Here is a 27852-nt window from a genome sequence, read left to right on the forward strand (position 1 = left end):
AATCCCCATGTTCCCAGCAACCGTTATCCACACCCAGCCAGAAAACAGCAAGTGGTCCTCTCATTTCTGGGTGCATTGACCCGATCAAACCCTCCCTACATATATCTCTAACCCTACCTATATATCTCAGGCTTTCCCCACCCTACTCCGTTTTAGCTTGTGCAGCTGGAAGCTGCTTTCTGCCTGTCCCAAAGGCAGGGGAGCCATGAAGCGGTGGCGGGTGTGCCGGCAGCCCGTGCTGCAGCGCGCAGGCTGCAAGGATGCTGGCTGCAGCAGCAGGGGGAGTTGCGAGGGGAAAGAGCCGTGTCCTTGCAGCAACCATCTCCACAGCCCTGCGCTCAAACACCGCGAGCAGCCCGAGCGCACACGGGAGCTGGGGCTTCCCTGAGGAGCAGAGCCCAGCCGTGTCCCGGCGGGGTGGTGACAAGCACCTCATATCGCACGACTCCCCGCTGCCCCACCGTGCGGTCCTGCTCGCTCAAACAGCTGCGGGGGGTTTTGAACCGTTGGCAAAACAATGTATTTTTCCTTAGTTTGGTCTTCAGAAATACTATAGTACCGATGTTTCTTTTTTTCTCTGATATTTTCCAAAACACAGTCCAACAGGGAGGCAAGTACCTGGTGGGGCATTTCCAGCCCGAAATCTGAAAAGGGAACTGCAGATGGTGGTGTGATGAAAAGCCTCCTGCCACGCTTGCAGGGTGCTGGCACAGGCAGCAGCCACACTGGGAGTGGGATGGACGGCTGGTACCCATGGGATGGGATGGACAGCTGGTACCCATGGGATGGGATGGAGGGCTGGTACCCATGGGACGGGATGGACGGCTGGTACCCATGGGATGGGATGGACGGCTGGTACCCATGGGATGGGATGGACGGCTGGTACCCATGGGACGGGATGGACGGCTGGTACCCATGGGACGGCATGGAGGGCTGGTACCCATGGGATGGGCAACCCCAGCCAGCCCAGACCTGAGCACCATCAGTCCTCCCTCCACCTCCTCTGCGCAGCATCCTCAGCAGCTTCTCTGGCTACCAGAGGGACCAGCTTATCTCTCTGGCTACAGCCCAACTTCTGCCCTCGTGTGGGTCAGAACTGGTGAAAACAGAGCAGCAGCAGCATGGGATCTGCTGCCTGCAGGCACAGAAAACTGTTTACTGAAGCAAGAAAAGAGCAGAAATCAAACACATCCTTGCAGAAAGCAACAGCAGGGAAAGGTGTGGTGGATGGGGGTAATGGAGAGAGCTGCTGGGAAGGGAATCCCAGTTATGGAAACAGCCGGAGCAAGGCCACAGCTGCAGGTGGGCACATCTGCCAGGGGATGCGAATACCAAGCCCGGCTTCCTGCCCAACCTGGGAGTGACCTCCTGCCCAGCCTGCGTCCTCAGACAGACAGGGGTGCTGAGCTCAGCCTGGGGCTGAGGGACACCCCAAGAGACCTCACTGCAGCACAGTCACCGTGGCCTTGCTGCTCCTGCTCCAGCCATGGGGGCCGAGCAGGGACACCCCTGTGTTTCTGGGCACCCTCCAGACAGGTCCAGCGAGCCAGAGGGGTGGAACAGGAGGACAGGGATGTGGAGGCAGGGGAGGCTGGACAAGGGATGCTGCTTCCTAGTGCTGCTGCCAGACAGGGGACTGGGGGCATGTGGAAAGTGCTGTGGCTGCAGAGGGGAAAACGGGGGCTACACAATGGTCACAAGCCCATTTGAGAGCTCAGGTCTGAAAAGGAAAGTTGGTGGGTTTAACCACCAGACTTCTTCTGCACCAAGGATGCTGCCACTGGGATGTCAGCCACAATGTGCACAGGGCATGGGGAAAAGGCAGCCTTGGGCATGGTCACTGCCATCTCAGTCCCCGCTGGTGGCTCAACACCAATGTCACTCACTGGGAAGCAGGAACACGCTCGGCTTTGCCTTGCCAGCTTCACACCACAGAGAGTCCTGACTGCTCCCTGCTGTGGCATCACACGTGCAAAGGGCACGGGCCAGCCTCTGAAAGCCAATGCAAAGAACACGTTTGCAGGAGGCAGTCTTGCAGATGTGAAACCGCCTGTGCACTTTGCACAAGCTACTGCTCCCGGCTGGGCTTTGGGAGGTCAGCGAGGCTCATGCAGGCAGATATATCGGGATGTAACTGCAAAAAATAATTCCCACTAACAAGACTACCAGGGACTTCCCCATTGGGAACCTCTTGTCTGAGCAGGAGAGAAGCCTTCCCCACACACCAGCCCCATGTACTGCAAACTCCAAAGGATGTTGGTGGTGAGAACCCACCAAACTCATTTACTCTTTGCTGGGTGGGAAGATCCCAGGTCCCCAGGAGACTACCAGGACTCCCTAATCCTCTCCAGAAGGATGCTGCCCAACCCATGTCTGGTGTGATGGAGGCTCCACACGCACAGAAAAGCCCCGGGGGTGTGTGGTGCTCAGCCCCAGCTCCGCAGGAGGTGCACACCGTCCATACCCTCCTCCACAGCTCCCGCATGCAGTCGGCCTCGGCAGCAGGTTGGTGTAGCTCTTTAGCTGCATTCGTGCTACCACCACATGGGAGATGGTTGCAGTGTCCTCCATTCGTGCTCTGTCATACAGCTGTCAGATGTCCCCGGAGCTCAAACAAGCTCAAGTTGTCTCCTGCAGTGACCATGAGGCTGAAAAGCCAGCTGGCACAGGGTGGTGGCCCAGACAGTTATGCTGCCCTATCAGACCAAGAAGGCTGTTTGCCCAGGCTGCCTCACTGAGCCGGGGTTGTGGGAGCACTGCGGGTGCCAAGTGTGTCCCCCTGATTCCCAGCTGTGTTCTTATGGTGGGTTAACCAGTGGCTGCTCAAAGGCCCATCTGTCCCTGTTCAGGGACTCTCATGGCCCTACCACTGCAGGCACTGCTGGGCTCCTGTGGGTCCCTGGCTCCCAACAGGCTGGTCCAGGGGCTGTTGGACACCCAGGACTGCTGGACACGTAGAGCTGCCAGATGAGCAGGACAGCTGAACCACCAGGACAGCCAGGCTCTGGGGCTGTTGTGTATGCAGGACAGCCGGATCCCAGGGCTGGTGGGCAGCTGGGGCCACCAGATCCTGGAGCTCTTGGGCATCCAGGGTTGCTGGGCTCCGAGAGCTGCTGGAACCCCAAGTCAGGGCTACAGGACTCCTGGACACCTAAAACTGCCAGACCACCACTGCACACATGGGACTGTTAGATCCTCTGGATGGGCAGACCCAGGGCTGTCAGGCACCCAGGACAGACAGACCCTTGGGACGGCCAGAGCTGTCAGGCCCCTGGAGCTGCTGAATCCCCAGGACAGCTGGTCCCTGATGCTGCCGGACCCCGGAGCCGCCGGACCCCGGGCACCTGGGGGCTACTGGACCCCCGGGCTGAACTGGAAGCCAGGACTTCGCAGACTTCGCCCCCCCCGGCAAACCCTCCGCCGCTTCCCGGGGCTGCCTGCCCGGCAGAGACCCCTGGGCCCGTCGGGGCCGTCGGGGCGGCGCTGCCCCGCGGCTGGGGAGGCGGCGGCCGGCGGCCCCCGGAGCCTGGCCCGCCGTCAGGGGAACCAATGCGGAATTTCCTGGCTGGCGGCGGGGCCCCTCCCGCCGCTGCCGAGAGGGGCGCGGGGGAGGCGGCGGCGGAGCGATCGCACTGCGGCTTCCGCCCGCCGAGCAGCAGCCGGGACAGGGCGGGTACCGGGCACCGCGGAGCCGGGGCGGGGGGGGCCAGAGCGCCCGGCCCCGTATGCGATGGGCTGGGTCAAGCCGGGCCCCGCCGCTCCGACGGTCATGGCGGCCCGTGGGCTGCGACCGCCCCGCCGCGCCCGAGCCGGAGCCGGAGCCGCGGTGCTGCTGCCGGTGCTGCTGCTGGTGCTGAGCCGCGGAGCCGCGCAGGAGCTGAGCCCCCGTGGCAGGAACGTCTGCAGGGCCGGCGGGTAGGAGCGGCGGGGCGGGCAGGTGTGGCGGGGCGGGACGGGACCCCCCCACCCGCCGGTCGGGGCCGGGGCGCGGTGGGGTGCGGCGGCGCTGGGCGGGGGGACACTCGCCGCTCCCCTCCCCCGGGCCAGTCGCGGCGCTGGGCGCCTTCCAAGACAAAGTCCGTGTTGTGCGGAGCTGAGGCGGGGGGAGCCGGGGAAGGGGCGAGGAGCTCAGCCCGAGCGGGGCCGGGAGTGAGGGGCCCCGGGCGTGCTGCGGGGAGCCGGTCCTGGGCACATCGGGGCCTGTCCTGCTGCCCCTTGGGTCAGTCCTGCTGCGGGGAGCCGGTCCTGAGTGTGCCGGGGCCGGTCCCGCGCCCTCGGGGCCGGTTCTGCTGTGTGGAGCGGGTCCTGGGTGCCTCCGGGGATCGGGTTGCACTGTGAGGGGCCCGTCCCGCCCCCCAGGGCCAGTCCCACTGGCGAGCCAGGGCTGGCAGGATGCAGGATGCTCTGGGTATCCTGGTGGAGCTGCTTGGGATGGCAGAGTAGCAGCTCCAGGACTCTTGGGTTTGGCTTCACAAAGTGGGTGCTGACACTGCCTGGCTGTCCCTGGGGTCACGTCCTGCCTGCCTGGCCAAGGGCAGAGCCCCGGGAGCTGGCAGTGCCTTGTCCCCTCTCCCAGCACTCTCCATGTACCATGAGTGGCTTTGCAGAGCATCACCTCTGTCACCTCGGGCCAAGCTTCTCTGCAGCACTCAGGCTTGGTGCTGGGCAGGCTCCTCGGCCAGGCTGGCCCCAGCAAAGGGGGGAGTGTGCCCACCACCGCTTCCTCCCAGCTGGGAGAGTAGGATCCCTCCCTTGATGGGGGGCCCAGGCCATAAATGCACCTTTACATCTCACCCGTGAGGTCAGACGAGTCCACAAGGAAAACATGTGCTGCAAGCGAGAGGGGCCGCATAATGGCTCCATTCAGCAGGGCCACAGGGCGCTGGTGCCCCCTCCTCAGATTACAGGCTGAGTTTCCGAAGGAGGCATTTCATGAGCCAGAGCGGCTGCAGCTCCCGCGCAGGGGAGGATGCGGGGAGCAGTCTCTCCTCGGTGGCCCATGAGCTGCCAGGCTGGTTCTCTGCAAAACTGCCACCACATCCAGGATGGCAGCAGGGATGTGAGCAGTGTCCCCCCGTTCCCGGCATCCTGCCCCATGGGCTGGGGATGGGGTGTCTGGGTGCTCCCCCTCGCACAGGGACCGCCCCATCCCTGCGGGGTGCAGGGGGGGGACACGCTGCACCCAGGGCCGCAGGGCTCAGAGTCGCTCCCTCGGCCACCCACGGGTGCCGTGGGGTGCGAAGAAGCACTTGCTGGTGAGCAGGACAGGGCACACAGGATGGGCAGGTGGTGGTGTCCATCCTCCTGTGGAACGGGGCGTGAAGACAGCCTAGGAGCCAGACAAAGTGGGGAGAGGATGGCCCCTAGGAAGCTGAGATGATGTTTGCATCTTTTTCTACCCCTCACCCTTCTGCAAACCCTTCTCTCTCCCCACCCGTATGCCTTGCACCCACCCTTGTCTTTACTGTGCTGCTCCCATTGGCATGGAGAACACCCCATGTGTCACCATCCAAACTCACCTTGGTGGCCCCAAGAACCTGGGGTAGGTGCTGCAGGTCATTCCCTGTGCCTGGGGCTGGGTCAACCAGGCTGGCGAGGGCTCGGGGTGTCCCCTGCCCAGGCTTGGTGAAGCTGCTGGTGGACTCTGGACCGTGTGGCTTTGCCAAGCACGTGCAGGCATCCCTCAGCTGCGGCTTTTGGAAGGCTCAGGAGGAGGATTCTGCTTCAGCCCCTCCTGCAACCTCCTGAGACCTGGCTAGCGAGCAGTAATCCGAGGAACTACTTAGGGAAGAAGAAAAGGGCATATTTGGGAGCTATTTGATGTTAAATTTTTGTATACAACGTACCACTTGCTCTTAAATTTGAAGCTCTTTTCTAATCAGTTACAAGTTGGTGTGACCCTGTCCGAAGCTGCCGTTTGGGATGCAGGCTGATGAGAGCACTGTGCGCCTGGCCATTGCTTTGTTCATCCCCTGCTCTCATTAATGCTTTCTTTTGGTAATCTTTGTTTTTTAACTTATTTTTCCTTTCTTTCTCTGCCTGAAGAGTTTCTGTTTACATACACGATCCTATTCCTGTCCCTGCCCCACCAGGGGCTGGGTTCGGTTTGAGGAGCTGCAGCCGGCGTTGCCTGTGGGGGATGCCGCTGGTTGGGAGTCGGTTGTCCCGAGAGCCCTGTGCGCCACACGGGGAAGCTGGTGGCATGGAGGGATGGGTGACATGGAGAAAGACGAAGCTCAGTGCTGGGGTGATGCTCAGGAGGAGCAGCGGGGCGGGGAGCACTGGGGGTGGCCATGTGGCTGAGGAAGGTGACAGCGATGCTCTGGGGTTTGGGGACATGCTGGGTGCCCGCAGGGCTGAGAGCGGGGACGTCTTGTGTGGGACCACGGGCAGCAGCTCTCAGACACACCCCAGGTCTCTCTCTTGCTTTTGGGGGTGTGAGCCCACTCCTCATTGTTTGGGAGGCTGCACTGGTCTGGGTGAGGAGCCTTCTCCATAGCTGTAGGTAAAGGGCACCAGGCTTCAGGGAGCAACATGGGATGTTAATCCACAAGAAAAATATTCTGCCTCTGTAGAGACCCCAGAGCATGTGCAGAGGTTCTGTGTTCTGCTGATTCTCGATGTGAGCAGGATGTGACATGCGCTGGGGACAACGCTGGCGTTGAGCGCTCGTCCCTGCAGGTCTCAGCTCTGGCTCTGCCCGTGTCCCTGCTGCTTTTCCTCCACATCAGCAAGGCTCCCAAGCCCTGGCCGTACCTAGGAGGCAGCTTTTCATCTTTTCATCTTTTCACAGTATTTGTAGTGCTTTGAAGAAAAGAAGAAGAAATAGAAAATGTATTTGCACTGTGCATGTGGGTGGTGGTGTGTCCATGTGGGTCAGGAGCGAGCTTTTAAACACATCTCCCAGTTATCCCAGTTCCAGTGGTCACAGGGCACATGGAGCCATGAGACCACAAGACGTGTTTCAGACCCGCACCCCGGTGGGTGCTGGTCCCCCCTGCAGCCAGCACCGACCCTGCCCGGGACTGGCTGCGCTCAGGGACCGGTCCACATGCTGCACTGGGAGCACCAGTTACCCAGTGCCACATCCCAGCTGCCTCTCCTTCCAACATCAGCCAGTTTATTTGCTGTCAAAACTGCTGATAAACGAGGCGGGGGTGAGCGAAGGGGTGCGGGATGCCATCGGCAGGCGCGGTGAAGGAGAGATTAGCTATCGGTGGAGAGATAAGCAGGAATCCTGCGTCCGACCGGGCGGTGGGTGGGCTGTGGTCCCGGCTGGTGGTGGTCGCAGCAGGAAAAGGGTTTTTCCCTCCTGCCACCATGTTTCGGCAGCTCCCAGCTCCCCGCCGTCAGCTCGGGCTTTCATCACGGGTGATGCTTTTTGGTGCATCACCCACGGTGCCCGTTTTGGTGGCCAGGCTGAGCTTTCAAGGGAGGAGGTTTCCCAAGCGCAGGGGTTTCCCCGTGCAAACCTGCGATGGTTTCATCTAAAACCCACCAAACACTGAATTTCTAAAGGGTGGAGGGGCAAAAGCAACCCCAGGTGGGACAGCAGATGCTTTGGTCACACTGTGGGAGGGTCAGGGCACCACAGACCCTTCCCTGCCTGCAGCCAAGCATCCCGGCACAGCTTTTCGGGGAGGGCAGCCTGAAGCCCCTTGCAGAGAAGACCCTTGTCTCAAGCCCACGTGCTCCTCGGGTGGGTTGTTGGATGGTTGGGCCCTGTTTGCCATTATCACTGCGCACCCCCACGCATGCTCAGCCGGAGCAGAGCCCCCACTCCAGCCCCAGGTTCCCCACGCGGGGGGTACGTGCCGACTGCAATCGCAGCGTCTTGCAACCACTTCAGCGGGCTGAATAGATGGAGCTATTTTGAGCTCCGGCTGCAAGGCATTTTTTCCAGGCCTTGAATCATTTTTGTGGTTCTTTTCTGCCTCCTTTCCAATTTTTCACCGTCCGCTGCAAGAAGGGGGACGCCGAGCCCCGGGCTGGGCCGCGCGGGTGCTGCCCGCCGAGGGGCCGGCGCTGGGAGCTGCAGCCAGCCCCCGGTACCCGCGTTTGGCCGGGGGGCTGCTGGCAGCTCCCTCCCCGGCCCCAGGACAAGGCGGTCTGGCAGCCAGACGTGGTCCTGTGACTGTGCTGGGTTTCGAGCGAATACTTCCTCGATGTCTCCTCCTCCTCTTCTGCATTTGTTACATATAAAGAGGAAAAGGGAAAGAAAAAAAAAGAAGAACGCATTCCAGGCTGCGTCGCCGGACCAGCCCGGGTGAAGTTTTGCTTGACTGCAGCATCTGCTCAGGCCGTTTGTAACCCTCCAGCATCACTCCCATCGCTGGCCGGGACCTGGCAGTGTGTCACCCTGGGCATGAGCGGGACACCCCGGGAATGAGCGGGACACCCCAAGGATGAGCGGGACACCCCGGGGATGAGCAGGACACCCCGGGGATGAGCGGGATTCCCCTGCCTGGGGTGTTCCTACCGTGTCACAGCATGGGGAGCATGCCCCCCACACCTGGGTTTCAGCATCGTGAGCGCCCAGCCATTTGCTTGGCGGGTCATTGAACCAGTGTGGGTGAGATGTCCCCGTGTGTCCCACGCCAACAGGGATCTGAATATCTCTGGCTGAGCCTCTGGGAGGGTCTGAGACCCCATCCTGGTATTGGCTGGAGTTAAGCTTGTGCCAAAACCACTTTGGCTGATGATCCCATGCTTCCTGGAGGCGGTGGCACTCCGGGACACCCAAAGGTTGAGGGACACATCCCAGCTGCCTGCAGTTGGCATCACCCAGCTCATATGTGGGGGACGTCCCCTGTGCTCCAGCCATACCAGCAGGGTGGTTCTGGCCTTTGGGGTGCTGACCCCAGGCCCCAGGGTTTGGGTCATGTTCGGTCCTTCTGCAGCAGCCAGGTAGAAATGTGCGTCCCCTGAGCTGTGCTGCCCAGTGCTGGCAGGGCTGAGCACAGGGGGGACTTGCTGCCCGTGGGGGGGTTGCAGGTGCTGCCGGTGCTGCAGGGATCCTTCCCACTCTGCTCCGGGTCCTGCTGGCACCTGGCACGGAAGGGGCGAGCAGGCAGGGAGGGGGCGAGCAGGTAGAGGGGTGTGCAGACAGGGGGTGTGTGCAGGCAGGGGGTTGTGCAGGCAGGGGGTTGTGCAGGCAGGGGGTGTGCAGACAGGGGGTGTGCAGGCAGGGGTGTGTGCAGGCAGGGGGTGTGCAGACAGGGGGTGTGCAGGCAGGGGTGTGTGCAGGCAGGGGGTGTGCAGACAGGGGGTGTGCAGGCAGGGGTGTGTGCAGGCAGGGGGTGTGCAGGCAGGGGTGTGTGCAGGCAGGGGGTGTGCAGGCAGGGGTGTGTGCAGGCAGGGTGTGTGCAGGCAGGGTGTGTGCAGGCAGGGGTGTGTGCAGGCAGGGGGTGTGCAGGCAGGGGTGTGTGCAGGCAGGGGGTGTGCAGACAGGGGGTGTGCAGGCAGGGGTGTGTGCAGGCAGGGGGTGTGCAGGCAGGGGTGTGTGCAGGCAGGGGGTGTGCAGGCAGGGGTGTGTGCAGGCAGGGGGTGTGCAGGCAGGGGTGTGTGCAGGCAGGGTGTGTGCAGGCAGGGTGTGTGCAGGCAGGGGTGTGTGCAGGCAGGGGGTGTGCAGGCAGGGGGTGTGTGCAGGCAGGGGGTGTGCAGACGGGGGTGTGCAGGCAGGGGGTGTGCAGGCAGGGGTGTGTGCAGGCAGGGGGTTGTGCAGGCAGGGGGTGTGCAGACGGGGGTGTGCAGGCAGGGGGTGTGCAGGCAGGGGTGTGTGCAGGCAGGGGTGTGTGCAGGCAGGGGGTGTGCAGGCAGGGGTGTGTGCAGGCAGGGGGTGTGCAGGCAGGGGGTGTGTGCAGGCAGGGGGTGTGTGCAGGCAGGGGGTGTGCAGACAGGGGGTGTGTGCAGGCAGGGGGTGTGCAGACAGGGGTGTGTGCAGGCAGGGGGTGTGCAGGCAGGGGTGTGTGCAGGCAGGGGGTGTGCAGGCAGGGGTGTGTGCAGGCAGGGGTGTGTGCAGGCAGGGGGTGTGCAGGCAGGGGGTGTGCAGGCAGGGGGTGTGTGCAGGCAGGGGGTGTGCAGGCAGGGGTGTGTGCAGGCAGGGGGTGTGCAGGCAGGGGGTGTGCAGGCAGGGGGTGTGCAGGCAGGGGGTGTGTGCAGGCAGGGGGTGTGCAGGCAGGGGTGTGTGCAGGCAGGGGGTGTGCAGGCAGGGGGTGTGCAGGCAGGGGTGTGTGCAGGCAGGGGGTGTGTGCAGGCAGGGGTGTGTGCAGACAGGGGTGTGTGCAGGCAGGGGGTGTGTGGAGGCAGGGGGTGCAAGCAGGCAGGGGAGGGCAGTGTGGCCCCCACTCCCCGCAGCACCCCCTGAGCAGGGAGATCCAGCAGCCGGGGGGACAAGCCGGGTGTCTGGCTGTGGGCACTGTGCTGCCCCGTCCCGGGAGCCGGCTGCTTTGCCGGACCCTCGGGCACAGAGCACTTGTTTTCCTCTGGGATATTTAGAGCCTTCCGTTTTTACCCAGCTTTTGGGTGTTTGGGGGCCTTTTTTATTTTTACAGTAGCAGTTGCAAACCTGACTTTCTTCGTTTCATTGCTCCCGATTAATGGGAGAAACTGGTCCTGTCCTCACTCCCAGCACCTCAAGCGGGTGCCTGTGGGAGCCCCCAGCAGATCTGTGCTCCGGCAGCTCCCCTGGCCCCGTGGGAGTGCAGCAGCCCCTGGCCAGGGTTCAAGTGACCGGGATCAAGAGCCCTCACCGTCACAGCATTGGTGTTCACAGTGGGTTTTTGGGAAGGACCAGGACTTGCTGAGGGTCATAACCATTTGTGGTGCTTTTTCTTCCCTCTGCAGCTCCTCGGTGCTCACGTGCTGCCCGGGATGGAGGCAACAAGGAAGCGAGTGCTTAATAGGTGAGCACCGGTGTTTTGCTTCATTGGACAGCCTGCGCTGTGCCCTGCTGGCCTCACCACCACTGCCAGGGGCCACCCTGACGTGCCCTGCAGCAGGGACCCCCTGTCCCGGGGACATCGGGGGGTGTCCTGCCTCCCCGTGGTGCTCGAGGCCAGCAGCGTGTGGATGGAACGGGTGCTCATCCCCAGTTCTGGGGTGCTGGTCACAGAGCCCAGTCCTGGGGTAGCCCCTGCCCCACAGTGATGCCCTGGGTTGCCCCAGTCCCCCATGGGCTCCTCCGTGGGGACCCTCAGCCGCGCTCCCAGGCTGGGGGATTTCTCTCTCCGTTAGTCAGCTTTGGGTCTAAGGATTTGGAGGTGCTGCTCTGAGACCCAGTGGACAGTGAGGTGTCCCCCAGAGTGAAGTGTGGGGGCAGGGAAGGTACAGCTGCAGGGATGGGACCCACAGAGTTCCCGTGGGTTCTGCAGCAGTGTGGGGAGCCAAGCCAGAGCTGTCGGTGGAGGAGAAGCTGCCAGGACCAGCCTGTATCCATCGTGGCCACCTGGGGAGCGGCTGCCAGGGCAGGTTGGCTGTTGGGCAGGGGCCACTGGGCCCGCAGGCTGGGCAGCCCTGGCTGGGGCCACGCCGGGTGTCACAGCCCTCACTAGGGTCCCAGTGGGGATGCTCAGCATGGAGCCCTGGGAGGTCTCATCCGCTGCACTGCCGTGGTGATGCAAGCGGCTGGTTTGGGGTTCCTGTGCTGCTCCCCATGGTCCGGGCTGGCCTTGCCCAGGATAGCTGGAGGATCTCCACATGCTGGCCACAGGGCTCATCAGTTTGCAGCCGATGGTGAAGACCACATAACCAACTAACCCACCGTGCATGAGCCCTCGTAACCGCTCGCTGCATGCGATGGGTGCCTGCGCACCGGGAACAAACAGGACGCAGTGCCTGCGGCCGGCAGGAAGGGACGGGACAGGGCCTGCCAGGACAGTGGGGGTAGGACGGTCCTGCCAGTGAGCTGCCCCATCTCCTCGCCCCCGCCTGCTCTAACCGTTAGACTCACTGCTCCTAACCTGTGTAATCTGTCTATTTTAGGGGTTTCTATAGTATCCATCACCGTAGGTCTAAGAACTCCCAGGTAAGGTGGATGGGGTGGGTGGTCTGCTGTCCCTCTCCCGGTGGCTGAGGAGCCTTGTCCAGGGCCACGGGGGATCTGCCTGCGCCTGCCTGCGCCGCGGTGCTGCCTGCGCCCGTCCTGCGCCTGCCCGGCTGGGCAGGGCCCTGGCAGGACAGGGGCTGGTGGCTTTTGGGGGCCGGTGACCTGCATGAGAGAAGCGGTGGTGGGGGTGGCAGTGACGCCACTGCCATCCATAAGGAGTGCAGGGAGGGGGACAGGGGGACTGCGCTCGTGGCTGCCTGCAACCCCCACCCATGTCCCTGTTCTCCCCTGGTGCTGCCTCTGCTGGTGGCACAGAGCTGAGCGAGGGACGCTGCTGCCGGTGCAGCGGGTGGCAGGGACGGGGCCGCGCTGGGTGGCAGGAGGCTGGTGGCAGGGCTGGAGCTGAACAGGGTGCCAGGAGGCTGGTGGCATTTTCCTGGTGAGTGTTCCATCCAGCCTGCCTGGCCACTTGCCAGGATGGTCCTGGTGCCACAGCTCAGCCGCAGCCAGAGAGCTACGGCGCAGCCCTTCCCCTGCTCTGCGGAGCTGGGGGAGTTTTGGGCTAGCAGGGACGTGCCCGGTGGCACCTGCGCTCATGCTGTCTATCTGTCCATCCATCCAGCTGTGTGCGAGGGGAACTTCACCTGCAAGGAGAACGAGGTGTGTGTCAGGCCTGGTGAGTGCCGCTGCCGCCACGGCTACTTCGGCGCCAACTGCGACACCAGTGAGTACCGTGTGCCCATGTGTCCTCAGGGGGTTTTGCCAGGGCGGCCCTGAGGTGGTGGCTCATCTGGGGTGACTTTCCAGAGCAGAACATCAGGGATGGAGCTGCAGATGCTCTTCTTCTGCCCTTTTCTGTCCCCCAAACTTGTTCCCAGGGCATCGTCCCTTTGGAGGGGTCTCCTCTGAGATCCAGTGTGCTGGGAGGATGGGGTCTGTGGTCAAGAGGTCCCATTGGGACTGGGGGTCTCCACGGGCGCCCAGTGCGGGGGTTGTCCCACGGGCAGTGCCAGGGCTGATGGCTCTGCCCACAGAATGTCCCCGGCAGTTCTGGGGTCCCGACTGCAAGGAGATGTGCAGCTGCCACCCCAACGGGCAATGCGAGGACGTGACGGGCCAGTGCACCTGCAACCCCAACCGCTGGGGTCCCAAGTGCGAGAACGTCTGCCTCTGCAAGCACGGCAAGTGCGACCAGAAGACGGGCAAATGCACCTGCGAGCCCAACTGGTGGGGACCCCAGTGCTCCAGCTCCTGCTATTGCAGCCACAACTCCCAGTGCGACCAGCAGACGGGCAACTGCCTGTGCCAGCCCGGCTGGTGGGGCCGCGGCTGCAACAACCAGTGCTCCTGCAACAACTCGCCCTGCGAGCAGTTCACGGGGCGCTGCCAGTGCCGGGAGCGGACGTTCGGGCCCCGCTGTGACCGGTACTGCCAGTGCTACAAGGGCAAGTGCAACCAGGTGGATGGGACCTGCACGTGCGAGCCAGGCTACCGGGGGAAGTATTGCCGCGAGCCGTGCCCGGCTGGCTTCTATGGGCAAGGCTGCAGGAGACGGTGAGTGCCCAGAGCCTGCTGGGCCTGATCCGGCACCGTGGGCTTGGTAGGGAGTGGTGACGGGAGGTTTTGGGGATGCTGCACTGGGTGACAGGTCCCTCCTTGGCCGTTGCAGGTGCGGGCAGTGCAAGAGCCTGCAGCCGTGCACGGTGGCAGACGGGCGCTGCCTGACCTGCGAGGCCGGCTGGAACGGCACCAAGTGTGACCAGCCCTGCTCGCCCGGCTTCTATGGAGAGGGCTGCGAGCAGCTCTGTCCCCCCTGCAAAGACGGGCACACCTGCAACCACATCAATGGCAGGTGCTCCCATTGCAACCCGGGCTGGATTGGAGACAGGTAAGTGTGGGGGGCACGGACGGAGCTGGGCCGGGGGAGCTGTGCACGGCTCTGGTGCTCCCGGCGAGGAGCAGCGCTGGCTGCAGGTTTGCAGCTGGGAGGGGAGGGCAAGGATGTGCTGAGCCCGCTGGCACAGCTGTGGGACTGGAGGGAGCCTGCGAGACCCCTGCCCCTGCCCCCAGGTGATGGTGGGTGCTTGCGGAGAGGCTCAGCTCTCAAGCTGGGATGCTTTCTTGTGCCCAGGATTGGTTCCAGGGCTTTGCAGCACCCAAATGGGGCTGTCAACACACAGCCCCATCTCCCTGCCCGTAGGCGCGGGGCTGGGGGGTGCCACAGGTTCCCTGGAGCCCTGGGTGCTCCAGCCACCTGCCCTGATCCCTCCCCAGGTGTGAAACCAAGTGCCGCAATGGGACGTATGGGGAGAACTGCGCCTTCGTCTGCAGCGACTGCGTCAACGGCCAGTGCCACTTCGAGACCGGCCGCTGTCTCTGCCACCCTGGCTCCCACGGCACCTAGTAAGTGACCCTGGCGAACACCTCGGGGTGCGGGCATGGGTGATGCTCCAGCACCTCCTGTGCCCTTGTGTACCACCTGTGAGTCTTCCTGCAGTGGAAGCTCTTGCAGGCAATAATTCGGATGGTGTTTGGAGTGCAGGGGAAAGGTCTCGCTCACAGGGCCGTTAGAAGCAAGGTAACACCACAAGGTGGGGAGTTTTGCTTTAGGAAATTGTTTGGCAAAAACAAATGCTGTCGACAAAACGGCAGTTTAGGTCTTTTTGTTTTTTTAAGTCCACAGTGGAATTTCTAACTGAAAAGAGAGAGAAAACCACATCCCAGAATAGCAAATAGCCTCATGGGCATGGCATCCATGGGGTGCTCCTGCTGCAAGCTGCGGCTCTGGCCAGGGTCTTCCTCACCCCCGGGAAGAGCCCCCACATCGTCCCCCCTGCCCAAGGAGGGGCTACAGGGACATCACCGTCCTGCTCACATCCTCTGGTGGTTTTTCCAGCATGAGACTGCAATGCTGTTTGAAAAGGCGAGGAAAGTATTTCCCCCCAAGCCGGGACATGCAAACCCTCCCCAGGTCCTGCCGGCTACTGCTCCGGTGTTCCCAGCAATTAGCTCAAGGGTGATGGCAGCAACAGGGGTTCGGAGCTGGCATCCTGCCCATGCCAGTGTTTCATTCAGGGCTTAGAAACAGGGAGTGTTTGCATTTTAGGTGGTTTTTTGGGGGGGCTTCACCAACCGCTTGTGCTGCTGGAGGAGCTGGCTAGGCACCGGTGTGAGCCCAGGGTGCCCAGCCTGGGCGTTGTTGCCACCTTTGGTAGCCCAGGCAGAGCGGGCCCTGGGGCTCAGCAGGGGTGCGCGGGGATGCTTTTGGCACAGTGCTGGAGAACAGCACGTGAGTTAATCTGTTCTCAGACCCCGACACAGCACTGGGGATGTGGGTCCTAGGTTTCAGCATCTCGGAGCTGTAACCATGGCTGAGCTGTGCTGGATGGTGCTCGCCGGGTGGGCGCAGGGACGCCCTTGGTCCTCGGGCGGATCCCTGTGACTACGTGCAAACTAGTGTTTTTGTCAGCAGCATATAATTTTGCTAAAAAGGAGATGATTTCTGGAAGGAAGGCAGAAGCGATGTCCTCGCTGTGCAGGAGTGTCCCCTCAGCTCTACGTCAGGAGGATGCTAAAGGAAAAACTGCTAAAATACTGTGGTGTGCAAAAAGTGGCTTATCTGGCATTGCCAGAGGCTCCCGGACTCTCTTAGAAAAAAACACCCCCTCTGCTCTCCCAAAACCTCAGCCCAGGGCAGAAATAGTGGGGTGAGGTTTGGGTTGCAGAGGAAATAACCCAGCTCCCATCCTGCCACGTTTGCTGCCCTGGTGCAGCTGCCCGGTGCGGCCGCGGGGGCTCAGCACCGTCCCGGCGGGCACCCGGCACCTGGCAGGCACGAGGCTCAGCCGCGCTGGCGCTTTGCAAGTCTGCAGAGCGTGAAATGGGCTGAGCCGCCTCCGGGCACGGCGCCCAGGGCCGGGGCAGCTGCGGCCCCAGGGGAGCGCGCTGGGGCCGGGATCCACTGGCTCCTCACGGCTGTAACCGCTGCTGCCGGGGAGCAGCTGGTGGACGGTTTGGTGCCCAGCAGAGCTGCCAGCATCCCCCAAATCCATCCGGGTCCTGCACCACGGTCCCTGTCCCACAGCTGGGCTGACAGGTTGGGGTGGTCCCACCGACACCGAGAGCCCCGGTTCCTTTAACATGTGCCTGGCGCATGTTTTCTGTGCTCAAGCCCTTGATGCTCATGTTTTGGGGCCTGTTCATGTGTGTCCCAATTGCCTTGGTGATGCCCCCAGGGAGGTCATTGCACCAGCGGTGGAAATTTGACTCCAGGCTTAGCTGAATCAAGGGGGTCTGCCTTGCAGAGCTGATGCCTCAGGGCTGCTTAGTAGTGTTTTTCTTCCTGGAGGCCAAAAAAATACAAATCAAATCAATCTGTTCACTTTCGCAGCTTGCGGCTGCCACCGTCCTGCCTGACTAAGGGCAGGGGCCAGGGGGTGCCCCGGCCGCATCACCGCTGAGCCACGCTGGAAACCCTGCGCATGACACCAGGGTGTCTTTAAATGTGACTGCTGGGTTAATGACCTTTCATAATTGCTGTGGCTAATTGCGAAGCCCTGCTTGGGAAGCGGTGAGAGCATCTGAGCTCCAGCTGGGCCAAATCCCCCAAGTGATGGGCTCAGCCACCGGGTGGGTGATGGGCTCCTGCTCTCCAGGGCGTGGGGTTCTGTGTCAGAAGGGGCTGGGGAAGTGTCCCCCACTTTTACCCATGGCACTGGGGGCTTGGTGGGAGCCGCAGCCAAGGTGACAATGGCTCTCACCTGGCCCCTTCCCTCCAGCTGTAACCTGACTTGCCCTCCCGGCCGCTACGGAGCCAACTGTGCTGAATCCTGTGGCTGCCACGATGGCGCCTGTGACCCGCTGACGGGCGCCTGCCACATGGGTGAGTGCTGGGCGCAGGCCGGGGCACGGGGCTCTGCCGCAGGCGTCACCGGGCTGAGCGGCCAGTTCTGTCTTACAGAGGCCAACCAGCGGATGGGTGTGATCGGGGCAGGAGCGCTGCTGGCGCTGCTCCTCATCCTCCTGCTGTCCCTGCTCTGCTGCTGCTGTGTCTGCCGTAAGAAGGACGAAGCCCATGGGTGAGTGCCGGTGCGGGGGGGCTCTCAGTGGGCTCTGCCATGAATCACAGAATCCCAGAATGTCAGGGGTTGGAAGGGACCTGGAAAGCTCATCCAGTGCAGTCCCCCCATGGAGAAGGAACACCCAGATGGGGTTACACAGGAAGGTGTCCAGGCGGGTTGGAATGTCTGCAGAGAAGGAGACTCCACAACCCCCCTGGGCAGCCTGGGCCAGGCTCTGGCATCCTCACCGGGAACAAATTTCTTCTCAAATTTAAGTGGAACCTCCGGTGTTCCAGTTTGAACCCATTACCCCTTGTCTTACCGTTGGTTGTCACCCAGAAGAGCCTGGCTCCATCCTGTGGCACTCAAGCAGCGTGGGGAGCTGGGGGTCTGGGGAGAGCTGGAGATGTCTGCACCCAATGTGGGGCTGGGACTAGTGTTGGGGTTACAGGGACCACACTGGGACAGCAACGCTGTAGGGAAACTGAGGCAGAGCAGCGCTGCCTGCCCAGCACTGTGTGGCCTACAGATCCTCAGGGTCTGAGTGGTCCGGCTGCATCCTTGGGGCAGCACCCATCCAGGAGCTGGTGGGGGGACTCAGGGTCAGCCCTGCCTGGGGATGCACTGCCCCATCTCCCCAACTTCCTTTCCCTCTTCTGGTCCATCACTTCATGGAGACCCACGAGGTCCCCTCCAGTCTCCAGGGAGCTGAAGTCACTCTGCGAAGGGAACCCTAAAATACAGCAAAGGCATCAAGATGTGGCCACAACCCTTTATACAACCCATGGGATAACACCTGGGGGTGACGAGATGTGGCACCACCAGCTGTCCCACATGGGGACATTCAGGGCCAGGAGGGTGAGTGTCTGCAGCAAGATGGAGATGAAGCTGCATTTCAGCAGCACTGGGTGACATCTCGCCACGGAGGCAGGGCTGGGACAGTCCTGCTGCAGGGGGGAGGCTTGTGCTGCTCAGCAAGGACCGAGCGGGTGGTGGGAGCTGAGGAGAAAGCCTCCCCTTGTGCCGCCAGCCACTGCACAGGAATTTTCCAGAAGCCTCCCCTTGCGGCCTTCCCAGCTCAATCCCAGCCCAGCACATCTGGCTTGGAGAGCCTGGGGGCTGCGTGTAATAATTCCACTGATAAAAGCACAAATGCAGCCTCACATGGTGGGATATCACACGGGGAGGGGGAAATAACTCAAAATAGATCCATCTCTCCCAGTGTTCCTGGACACAGCAATGTTCCCAAACAGCTGGGTCGCCGTGGTGCTGTCCCAGCAGCGGTCCCTCGCCAGAGCATCCCAAGGGACTGCGGTGGCAGTGGGCACATCGCAGGTTGCCTTGCATCAACACATGAAGCTGCTCACTCCTGCGGCTGCAGTTAATTGCTTGAGACGTCAGCCCCTGGAGGCTTCAAAACCAGAGAGCAAATAAAGAGAAGCCATGTGTTTGGTTTGGGGTTGGGATGATTTTTACTCTTTTAAAGATTCACAGGGTATTGGTCTAGTATTGCGGGTGTTTTGGGGCTGGGTTGCCAGTGGCCATGGCTGGATCTGGCCCGGCTCTGCATCCTGGTGTGGTGGGAGCTGGTGGCCAGTGCTGGCAGCAGCCCTGGGGTGTCCCTGACCCCCTGTGCCCCCTCCCCACAGCCACCTCAGGCCCTTCTGCAAACCTCCTTTGCATCTGCAGCATCCCTGAGCTCCTGGCTCTGTCCATGTCACCGTGAAGACTGTCCCCACCACGGGGCGGGTGCCGGTGCCTCTCTGACGGAGCTGTCACCTTCTCTTGCAGCTCCAGCCAGGACCCGGCAGCAGCCAAGAAACCGCCAAGACGCTTGTGCGGGCGTTTCAGTCGGATCAGCATGAAGCTCCCGCGCATCCCCCTGCGCCGCCAGAAGTTGCCCAAGGTCGTGGGTAAGGTGCTGGGGCATGGGGGGGGCAGAGAGCCAGACCCCTGGGGCTTTACTCCTGGCAGGGCAGTGTGTGTGACTCACGGCATCCTTTCCAGCCCCAAAGCCAGGACAGTGAACACGGCAAAGCAGTGATGGGGACACGCGGGTGCCCAGGACTGTGGCGATGCTCCATGTGAGCTTCCTGGCTTGCCAGGGCTCAGCCCTTTCTCAGGCTGCAGGTTCTGGATCTCAAAGTGCATTGTTTTGCTTCACAATGGCAGGTTCGCTCTGCCTGGAGCTCTGCTGGGCAGGTTTGTGAGGTTTTAGGTTCCCCAGGTAGAGGAACGCTCCCCACCACTGCAGTGAAATGCCTTGTTTGCTCCTTTGGTCCTGCCCCAGCTGTGCGCGGGGCAGGAGCCTCCGAGCGGGGCAGAGCCCACCCTGCTGCTGCGCGCAGTGGGATGGAGGGGCAGAGATGTGGGGTGAGCTCCCCACACTGCCCGGCCACAAACTGGGGTTGTAGGAGGCTGCTGGCGCCCAGCAGAGCCCCTGACCTGGGACTGTTGGGGATGTCATGGGCCCCCCACATCCCAGCAGCAGAGGGAGATGGTCTGCTGCACACGCACCCCAGCATGAGGAGGGGGATCTGCTGCCTCATAGGGGACGCCGGTGTGGGGAGAGCACAGCCCTGTGCCCCCATCCCAAGCCCCACACCTCCCAGGGGTGCGATGCCAGTGGGATGCCCCGAGCAGCCGCATCCCAGCACTCACTGTGAGGCCAAATCCCCCATCCCAGGTGGGGCACGGAGGTGGCCCCTGTGCCAGCACGCTGTGCCTGAGCTCCAGCATCAAAGCTGGGGGACAACTCCTCACTGCACGGGGCACAGCAAAGCCCTGCCCCTGAGCAGGGTGCGCCGGGGCCGGAGAAACATTCCTGCTGCAAGGATAACAGAGGCCGTGTTTGTGGAAGGGGCCGAGCAGGGCTCAGGGAGGACAGAGGGTGCCTGTGTGTAGTGAGGGCAGGGGGGGTCTGGGGGCTGCCTGCGTCTGGCTGGCTCCCACCCAGCTCCTCTGTGTAAACAGGGCGGCAGCCACCCTGGGAAGGGCTGAGGATGCAGCAGTGGTGCCGGAGGGATGCTCAGGATGGTTCCGGGTCCCAGCAGGACTGGAGCAATTTCCGGAGCCTGGTTGTGGGGCTGGGGCTTGTTGTTTCACTGGAGGGAAAGGCTTCGGTCAGGGCTTGCCTCATGTTCATGGTATCTTACGCAACACAGCTGGTCTGGGTTTCTGCAGCCTCTGGTCCCTCTGGAGTCTGGTCTGGTGATGCCTCCAGCTCTGCTGAATCTGGGTCCCCCCTGGGCAAGGGGGATCTGCCAAGGTGCCTGTGGAAGCCACATCCCTGTGGTGCCCAGTGACCTTGGTGCCACATCGGCTCTGCCTGGAAGCCACGGTGGCCAGTACGTGGTGGCAGAGGCCACCTGTGCCCCATGTTGGTCCTGCCCCAGCAGGAGGGTCCAGCAGATGCTGAAACACCCCAGCTCAGAGCTGGAGTTGCTCAGGACTCTGTGGGGGTGTCATGGTGAAATTGGTGCTGGCCAAAGCTGAGGACACCCGGTAGATGGTCACTGCAGGACTGCTCACATCCTTGCAGAGCTGCTGCTGTGGCCCTGCATTCACTGGCGCTGGCCGAGTTTTCCCCTCTGGGCTCAAACATGACTATGGTCATGAGCAGCACAAGCCTATATGTGGTAGAACCTCCTCGGTTCGAGCAGCAGGTTTTAAAGCCTCAGCAAAGCTCATCAGGTGCCTTGGCACCAGTTTTGGATCCACAGCATCTCCCTTGGGATTGCACTGAGCCAGCAGCCACGTGGCCACGTCCTGGGCTGACACCAGCGGCCCCAGTGCCAGGTTTGGGCATCCCTGTGTCATGGCAGCAGATGGAAGCTGCAGCTCATGGCCTGGGTGGTGTGCCTGCGATGGATAAAGAACTGGCTGGAGGGCCAGACCCAAAGAGTTGTGGTGAATGGAGTCAAATCCAGTTGGCAGACGGTCACAAGTGGTGTCCCCAGGACTCAGTATTGGGGCCAGTTCTGTTTAATCTTTTTATCAATGATCTGGATGAGGGGATCAAGTGCACCCTTAGTAAGTTTGCAGATGACACCAAATTGGGTGGGAGTGTTGATCTGCTGGGGGGTGGGAAGGCCATACAGAGGGATCTGGCCCAACTGGATTGATGGGCTGAGGCCAGTTTTCTGAGGTTCAACAAGGCCAAGTGCCGGGTCCTGCGCTTGGGTCACAACAACCCCATGAATGCTCCAGGCTGGGGAAGAGCGGCTGGAACAGGCCCTGGGGGTGTTGGTGACAGTGGCTGTACATGAGCCAGTGTGTGCCCAGGTGGCCAAAAAGGCCACCAGCATCCTGGCTTGTGTCAGGAATAGTGTGGCCAACAGGACTAGAGAAGTGATTGTGCCACCGTGCTGGGCACTGGGGAGGCCAAACCTTGAATCCTGGCATCAGTTTTGGGCCCCTCATCATCAGAAGGACATTGAAATACTAGAGAGAGTGCAGAGGAGGAGACGAGGCTGGTGAGGGGCTGGAGCACAAGTGTGATGGAGCGGCTGAGGGACCTGGGGGTTCAGCTGGAGAACAGGAGCTGAGGGGAGACCTTCTGATCTCTGAACTGCCTGAAAGGAGCTTGGAGCCAGGGGGGTCGGGCTCTGCTCCCCAGGAACAAGCGCCAGGAGCAGAGGAAACGGCCTCAAGTTGCGCCAGGGGAGGTTGAGGTTGGATGTGGGGAACAATTTCTTCCCCAAAGGACTGTGGGGCATTGGAACAGGCTGCCCAGGGCAGTGCTGGAGTCACCATCCCTGGAGGGGTTTAAAAGGTGTTTAGATGAGGTTTTTAGGGACATGGTTTAGTGCTAGAGTTATGTTATGGTTGGACTTGATGATCCTGAGGGTCTCTTCCAACTGAAATGGTGGTATGGGGTTCAGTTGCCCAGGACATAGGCAGTTCCAGCGTGGGTCTGGGTTGTGTGTCGCGCCGCAGTGCCGGGGCCGCCCAGCTCTGCACCGCACGGTCCCGCTCCGCACCCCCCGCCCCACCTGCTCCCCGTGGCAAAGCTCAACCAGCCCCGGGTGGTGCTGACCACGGGGACCGGGGGTGTGTGGGGGCGGCCAGGAGGGCTCTGGGGCCACCCACCCTCTGTGTCCCTTCCATGGCTCCTCACCACTTTGTCCCGGTCCTGACAGAGATGGGCTGCAGTGCGAGCAGGGCTGTGGCCGACACCCCCACACACCCCCATGCTGTGGGCCCGGGAGCTTTTGGGGTGCAGCAGCAGGAGAGGACCTGTGGGAAGCTTCCATGTTTCCCCCAGCCCCATCAGCCCATGGTGTACCGGCCAAGGGGGATAAACCCCAGGGGACCAGGCAGCACCCAGCTCTGGGTGCGCTGCACGTCCTCGTTTGATCCTTCGGCCACATCCCGGGTCTCACCGAGCCCCAGAGACACCTCATGGCTGCGAGTCCCAGCCGCCCGTCACGCCCCTCTCAGGAAGCATCTCCCTTCATCCGCTTCCAGACGGGTGCTTTCAATTTTCCCTTTTTGATTTTTATTACGAGGAAAGCCATGTTGAAACTGCTGCTTCCCCCTCTCCAGGCCATTTGCTCTTTAAATATCGACGCTTTTTTTTTCCCTTTCTCCAAGAAGCCAAACTATGCAGGGGCGAGCGTGCATCGCTGCCGTCATTTTCATGAGCTTGCATCTCTGAAGCCAGATTCCCTAATAAAGAATAAATGTTCCAGTGGGCATCCCAGTAACACTTAAGAGTTATTTTATTGTAAAACAGGGACGTGGTGCAAGAATCAAACAGTCTGAGCAGGAAATTGCAGCACAACTTAAATGGTTGGGATGTGCAGGCAGGGGTTACAAATACCTGGAAATGTCGATACACAGCAGCTGAGCAGGGGGAACCTGCCCTGCGCCTGCGTTTTGCGGCCCCTGCTGCGAAGCAGGGCTCTGCCGCTGCCACCACCCCAGGGGGCAAAAGCCAGCAGGTGGGGGGGACAAGGGCATCTAGTGATGTCCAGCTTCCTGGGGGGTCAGTCCCCTCTGCCCACATCCTGGGGCTGCCCTGATAATGATGCTGAAGCTGTGGGTGCTCGGGGAAGCCCCGTTGAGTTGTTTGGCAGATGAACTTACCCAACGAAAAGCCTCTAAAAAGAATGAAACAGAAGCACCGGTCCCTCCCAGCCCGGACAACTGCCACTGCTCAGCTTTTGGGTTTTTATAACTGTTGAAACCGAAAATATATTTAACAAGTTTTTCCTCTCCAGTGCTTTTTCTCCTTTGCTGGGTTTCCCTGTGGGCAGCCCCGCAGCAAAGAGGGCAGTGCTGGCACGAGGGGGGACGTTCCTCCTCGGCTTTGGGCTGGGAGAAGCTGGGAAATTGGAAAGTGGCAGAAGGGAAAAATGGTTATACACATCCACCTCCCATAGGCATCCTTTTACCATCCTTCTAACCCCTTGTGCAGAAGGAGAAGGAAAATGCAAACAGTGATGGTGAAATAGAAATTTATTGCAATTAAAACCAGCAACTCATTTCTTTCCCTGGGAAAAGGGGGCTTTCTTTGCTCTGGCTGTGCTGGGTTGCACAGCTCATGGTGACCGCCGGGACACTGGCTGGGTCCTCGTGGGGCCCAGGGGTCTGGGTGGCTTGTGCCTCCACCATGTGCATCCTCGATTTGGGCAGCTAGAGAACTGCCATGGAGAGGGGGGACAGACGGGAGGTGTGAGGCTTGCCTGGGCTCTGCTGGCCACAGCCACTTGTCCCCAAGCATGGGGGTTGCTGGTCACCACCACTGCTGGTTGGTGACTTCAGTGGGCGCTTGGCTGGGGGACCTGGTGAAGATGCGCAGTGAGAACTGTCCCCATGCCTGGGATACAGTTCCTGTGCCTGGAATGCCGTCCCTGTGCCTGGAATGCCATCCTTGTGCCTGGGATGCTGTCCCTTTCCCCGTGCCTGGGATTGCTGTCCCTGTGCCTGGGATGCTGTCCCTGTCCCCGTGCCTGGGATGCTGTCCCTGTCCCAAACACCCACTGTCAAGTTGGGCGGGGGGAGCTGTGCAGCATCCCACCCTCCTGTCTGACATGGGGGTCAGGGGGCTCCGGCAGGATGGGCGCTGACAGCAGTTCCTTGCCCTCGCAGTGGCCCACCATGACCTGGAAAACACCCTGAACTGCAGTTTCATCGAGCCGCCCTCGGTGGTGGAGCAGCCTTCCCCATCCTGGTCATCCCGCGGCTCCTTCTCCTCCTTTGACACCACAGATGAGGGGCCGGTGTACTGTGTCCCCCACGAAGGTGAGCAGGGGGACAGACAATTCCCTGGGGGACTTTGGGGTCATTGCCAGAGGCCACCTCCTGCTCAGCAGAAAGATGTCACCCTTGCACGGTGGGGACCGTGCCACCCTGCCTCCTCATGCCCCAGGAAGGGAAGCAGGTGCCAGTGTTGCCTCCCACACAGTTTCAGACCTCCCTCCTCTGGCACTGGCTGCTCCAGGGTTGTTTTAAGAGCTCTCTATGCCGGGGTCTCTGCTTGGGAGGAGGGAACAGGGGGACCTGGGGACACAGTGGGGTGTGGGGGGGAACCGGGTGAGATGCTGTCCCACTGTGCTGTGGGAGCATCTCAGTCCTTCCCCTCCCCGGCACATCCCCATCTGACATCCCCATGCTCTCTTCCCACAGAGAGCGTGGGTGACAGCAGGGACAGGGGGACACCTTCCAGCCCTGGGGACAAGCTGGTGGCCCCGGCCAGTGGGGAAGAAGCAGGTGAATATACCTTCCTGAAGGAGACAGGCTCTGTCAGAGCCTTCCCAGCCGACAGCAGCGAAACGCCCCTGCTCAAGTCCTCGGACAGTGAGCGGTCCTCCTGCGGCTCGGGCTCGGCCGGCGCTGTGCTCTACGCCCGGGTCGCCCGTCTCTCCAAGCAGTCCAAGGAGGAGGAGGATGTCGCCACGGAGCCCCGCAGCCCTGGGAAGCCACCGTCCCCAGAGAGGACCAAACCCCGTCCTCCGGACCCAGCCACGAAGCCCAAAGTCTCCTGGATCCACAGCAGGTACAACTCCAGCCAGTCTAACTCGCTGCCAGCGCCCAGCCGGTCCCCGGAGCCAGCAGCCACCCGGTCTGGAAGCCCCGAGCACAGCCAGGGCTTGGCCAAGAGGAAGAGGAGCCCAAGTGAGACATCAGCCGGCGTGCAGGGCAGAGCGGAGGAGAAAGGCAGCACGCGGGGCAAGGAGAAAGCACAGAAGCAACCGAAGGATCCCGGCGTCCCCGAGGGCAAAGCTGGCCTTACTGGGGAGCCCCAGTCGCCCTCCAAACCCAAGCAGAGGAGCAAAACTGGCTCAGAGCCAACAGAGAACATCAACGGGGCAGTGCAGAACGCCTTCCGAAAGATGGGTGCATTCCAGCCGGAGCGGCGGGTTGGGGACAACAAGGATGCTCCCCGCAGCCCCGGCACCAGCAAACCGCGCTCCGAGCCCCTCCATCCCCAGCTGGCCTCCGAGCTGGCCGCCCAGCTGAAGGAAAAGACTCAGAGCCTCAACAAGGGGGACGGCGGCACCCGGGCGAACGGGGTGGGCGCCCAGCGGGAGAAGCCAACCCCTCCACAGAAAGCCAAGCGCTCGGCGGCCGCCGGCGGCCAGAAGACCAGCAAGCCCTTGCTGCCCACCTCTCCCCACCTGCAAAAACTGATCCCCGGGGTGGCCGAGCCAGTGGCTGGGGAGGCCAAGCGGGTGGAGAAGCCGAGCACCAGCAGCAGCCATGAGCAGGCTCTCCCCAGCGAGCAAGTGGCCAAGAAAACCCCCATTAAAAAGCCTCCCAGGAAGAAAAGCCGAGAAGCCAGCCTGGAGCCACCCCGAGCAGCCGCTGTGCCCGCGCAGGCTGTTCAGTGACTGGAGCCGGGCACCGGCCCCACGCCGGCCGTGCGCCGGGAGGAAGGACGTTTGCTGGCATAGCCGGTGGACATGGAAGCCTGGGCTGGGCAGGGGGCACTGGAAGAGCCTTGAGCCTCCGTTTTCCCCCGCTCCGTCTCTCTCATCCCCCTTTTTCCTTTAGTCTCTCCTGCCCCAGGACCTGGTCCTCCCCACCCGTGCCCTGCTGCCTGCTCCCTGCCCGGCTCTGGCCGCTTGCCCTCCCGGCAGGGCAGCCCTGCAGGGAGCCGGCCCAGCCGCCAGCCCGGGGGGTCCATGCCTGGCATATCCCCCCACTTTTTTGTAGCAGTATTATCAATCGCATAAGCAGCGCTTGTTGTACTAGACGTACCCACGGTATATTCTGCAGTAACGGAGCCGCTCGCTTCCCGCACCCCACTCCAGTCTGTGTGGCTCGTGGTGCATGGGAGAGGGAGGTGCTGCTGCTCGGCACCCAGGGCATGGCCGGGCACCTGCCCTGCTCCATCACCAGCAGCAAACCCCGTGCTCCGGCACCCTGGGCTCCAGGCACAGCTCCACGTTGCCAGTCCCACCGCAGCCGCACTGTGCCTGGAGTGGGGTCGAGCTGGTTTCGACCAATGCCACCTTCCCCTCCGCCCCGGGGCTGCTTCTGGCCAGGAGAAAAGCACTGTTCATGGCCGGAGCTGGACGTCCTTCAGGCTCCCACATCCCATCCAGCAGAGTTGGAGGGATCAGTTGGTACGACAGAGCCTGGCACCTCTGTAGAGCGCTTTCCTAATAAAAATGTATTTCTTACACAGCTGAGTGCCGTCTCTCTGTGCCTCAGGATCCCTGTAGACAGGCAACATGCCGGGCATGATCTTGTCTCGCTCGGGTGCTCAGCCCGGTCCTGAGCAGGTGCGGTGGGGAGGTGGATGACTTGGCAGCAGGTACAGGTGGTGGCAGACAGGGAGGCAGATCCCCGCTGTGGCTGCTGCTACGTGCTTACCTGTCAGCAGAGACCAGCCCTGGCGGCAAGATGAGGAGCCCCTCCATCCCCCTCTGTCCAGCATCCTCCCCCAGCCCAGCAAGAGCCCCAGGGAGCACACTGGTCTTGTAGCCAGGATTGGCCCCTGGAGCTCAAGAGGGATCTGGCAAAGAGAGCCCATCCCTGGCTGGGTGCTCAGGGTGCTGGGACACAAATGTGGGGGAACATGGGGAGCTGGCAGTGGGGTGCAGGGCTCTGACCCCAGTTTTCTAACCCACTTGCCAAGGGGACAAGGCTGGGACGAGCCCAGGGGCCAGATGAGATGGACTTTCTCCCACACAGCTTCTGCCCAAGATTTCTGAGGAGTCCTGCCTGCAATTTGCCTGCACCCTGCCTGCACACTACCTGCATGCTTCTGCCGTTTGCCTGTGTGCTGCCTGTGTGCTCTGTGTGCATTTTGCAAGCTGTCTGCCTGCTGCTTGTGCTCTGCCTGCTCTCTGCCTGCACTTTGCACACTACCCGCACGCTGCCCGCACGCTGCCCCTGCTCGCTGTCACTGCTGGCTGTGCAGCAAGGGTGCTGCCTGGCCCAGGAGACTGTGGCAGCAAAGCTCTGCCTGTCCTGCTGGTGCCGGTGCGTGCCCAGGGGCCACAGCCTGCGGGGCTGGAGATGCTGGGTCCTTGGGGGCAGCAGCTCTGCCCCTGCCAGGTTCCTTCAGCCTCAGCCGGAGCCTCTGCGGCACCCACCACTCTGCCCAGCTCTGCCCAAGGAGCTGCAGCCGGGGGGACCCTCCTGGCCCCCAGAAACGAAAGTGGGAACTGGGAGCCAGGAGAACTGGTGCCCACCATGGAGCCATCCTGAGCTCTGCCCACGGTGGGGAACGATGTCCCAGGAGAAGAACCATAGAATCACAGAATCATTTTGATCGGAAAAGAGCTTTAA

The 27852-nt window shown here is 61.9% G+C and overlaps 1 protein-coding gene across 4 annotated transcripts; it reads left to right on the plus strand.

The window, feature by feature from the left end:
- Positions 1 to 3633: 3633 nt before the first annotated feature.
- On the plus strand, positions 3634 to 26742 carry SCARF2 (scavenger receptor class F member 2). 4 transcript variants are annotated; one of them, XM_065033979.1, is made up of 12 exons: positions 3740 to 3915; positions 10846 to 10904; positions 11983 to 12025; positions 12669 to 12770; positions 13081 to 13600; positions 13716 to 13934; positions 14321 to 14449; positions 16825 to 16928; positions 17007 to 17124; positions 18898 to 19019; positions 24202 to 24354; positions 24739 to 26742. In XM_065033979.1, the coding sequence occupies exons 5-12, from the start codon at positions 13119 to 13121 to the stop codon at positions 25941 to 25943; spliced, it is 2532 nt and encodes an 843-aa protein (XP_064890051.1). In that variant the 5' UTR covers positions 3740 to 3915; positions 10846 to 10904; positions 11983 to 12025; positions 12669 to 12770; positions 13081 to 13118; the 3' UTR covers positions 25944 to 26742. The 4 variants fall into 4 exon arrangements, with proteins under 4 accessions (XP_064890050.1, XP_064890051.1, XP_064890052.1 ...); XM_065033978.1 differs by lacking the exon at positions 11983 to 12025 and having other exon boundaries at positions 3634 to 3915; XM_065033980.1 differs by lacking the exon at positions 3740 to 3915 and having other exon boundaries at positions 10889 to 10904; positions 11373 to 12025.
- The last annotated feature ends 1110 nt before the right edge of the window (positions 26743 to 27852 follow it).

The sequence above is a fragment of the Columba livia genome, chromosome 17 (genome assembly GCF_036013475.1).
Source record: "Columba livia isolate bColLiv1 breed racing homer chromosome 17, bColLiv1.pat.W.v2, whole genome shotgun sequence".
In the NCBI taxonomy this organism is placed as follows: Eukaryota; Metazoa; Chordata; class Aves; order Columbiformes; family Columbidae; genus Columba; species Columba livia.

Excerpts from the sequence above, each read along its gene's own strand:
- SCARF2 (XM_065033978.1), top strand. The coding sequence starts at position 3,731 with ATGGGCTGGGTCAAGCCGGGCCCCGCCGCTCCGACGGTCATGGCGGCC. Across the intron at positions 16,929-17,006 it reads GACGGGCGCCTGCCACATGG|AGGCCAACCAGCGGATGGGT; the intron begins GTGAGTGCTGGG and ends TCTGTCTTACAG. Across the intron at positions 17,125-18,897 it reads AAGAAGGACGAAGCCCATGG|CTCCAGCCAGGACCCGGCAG; the intron begins GTGAGTGCCGGT and ends CTTCTCTTGCAG.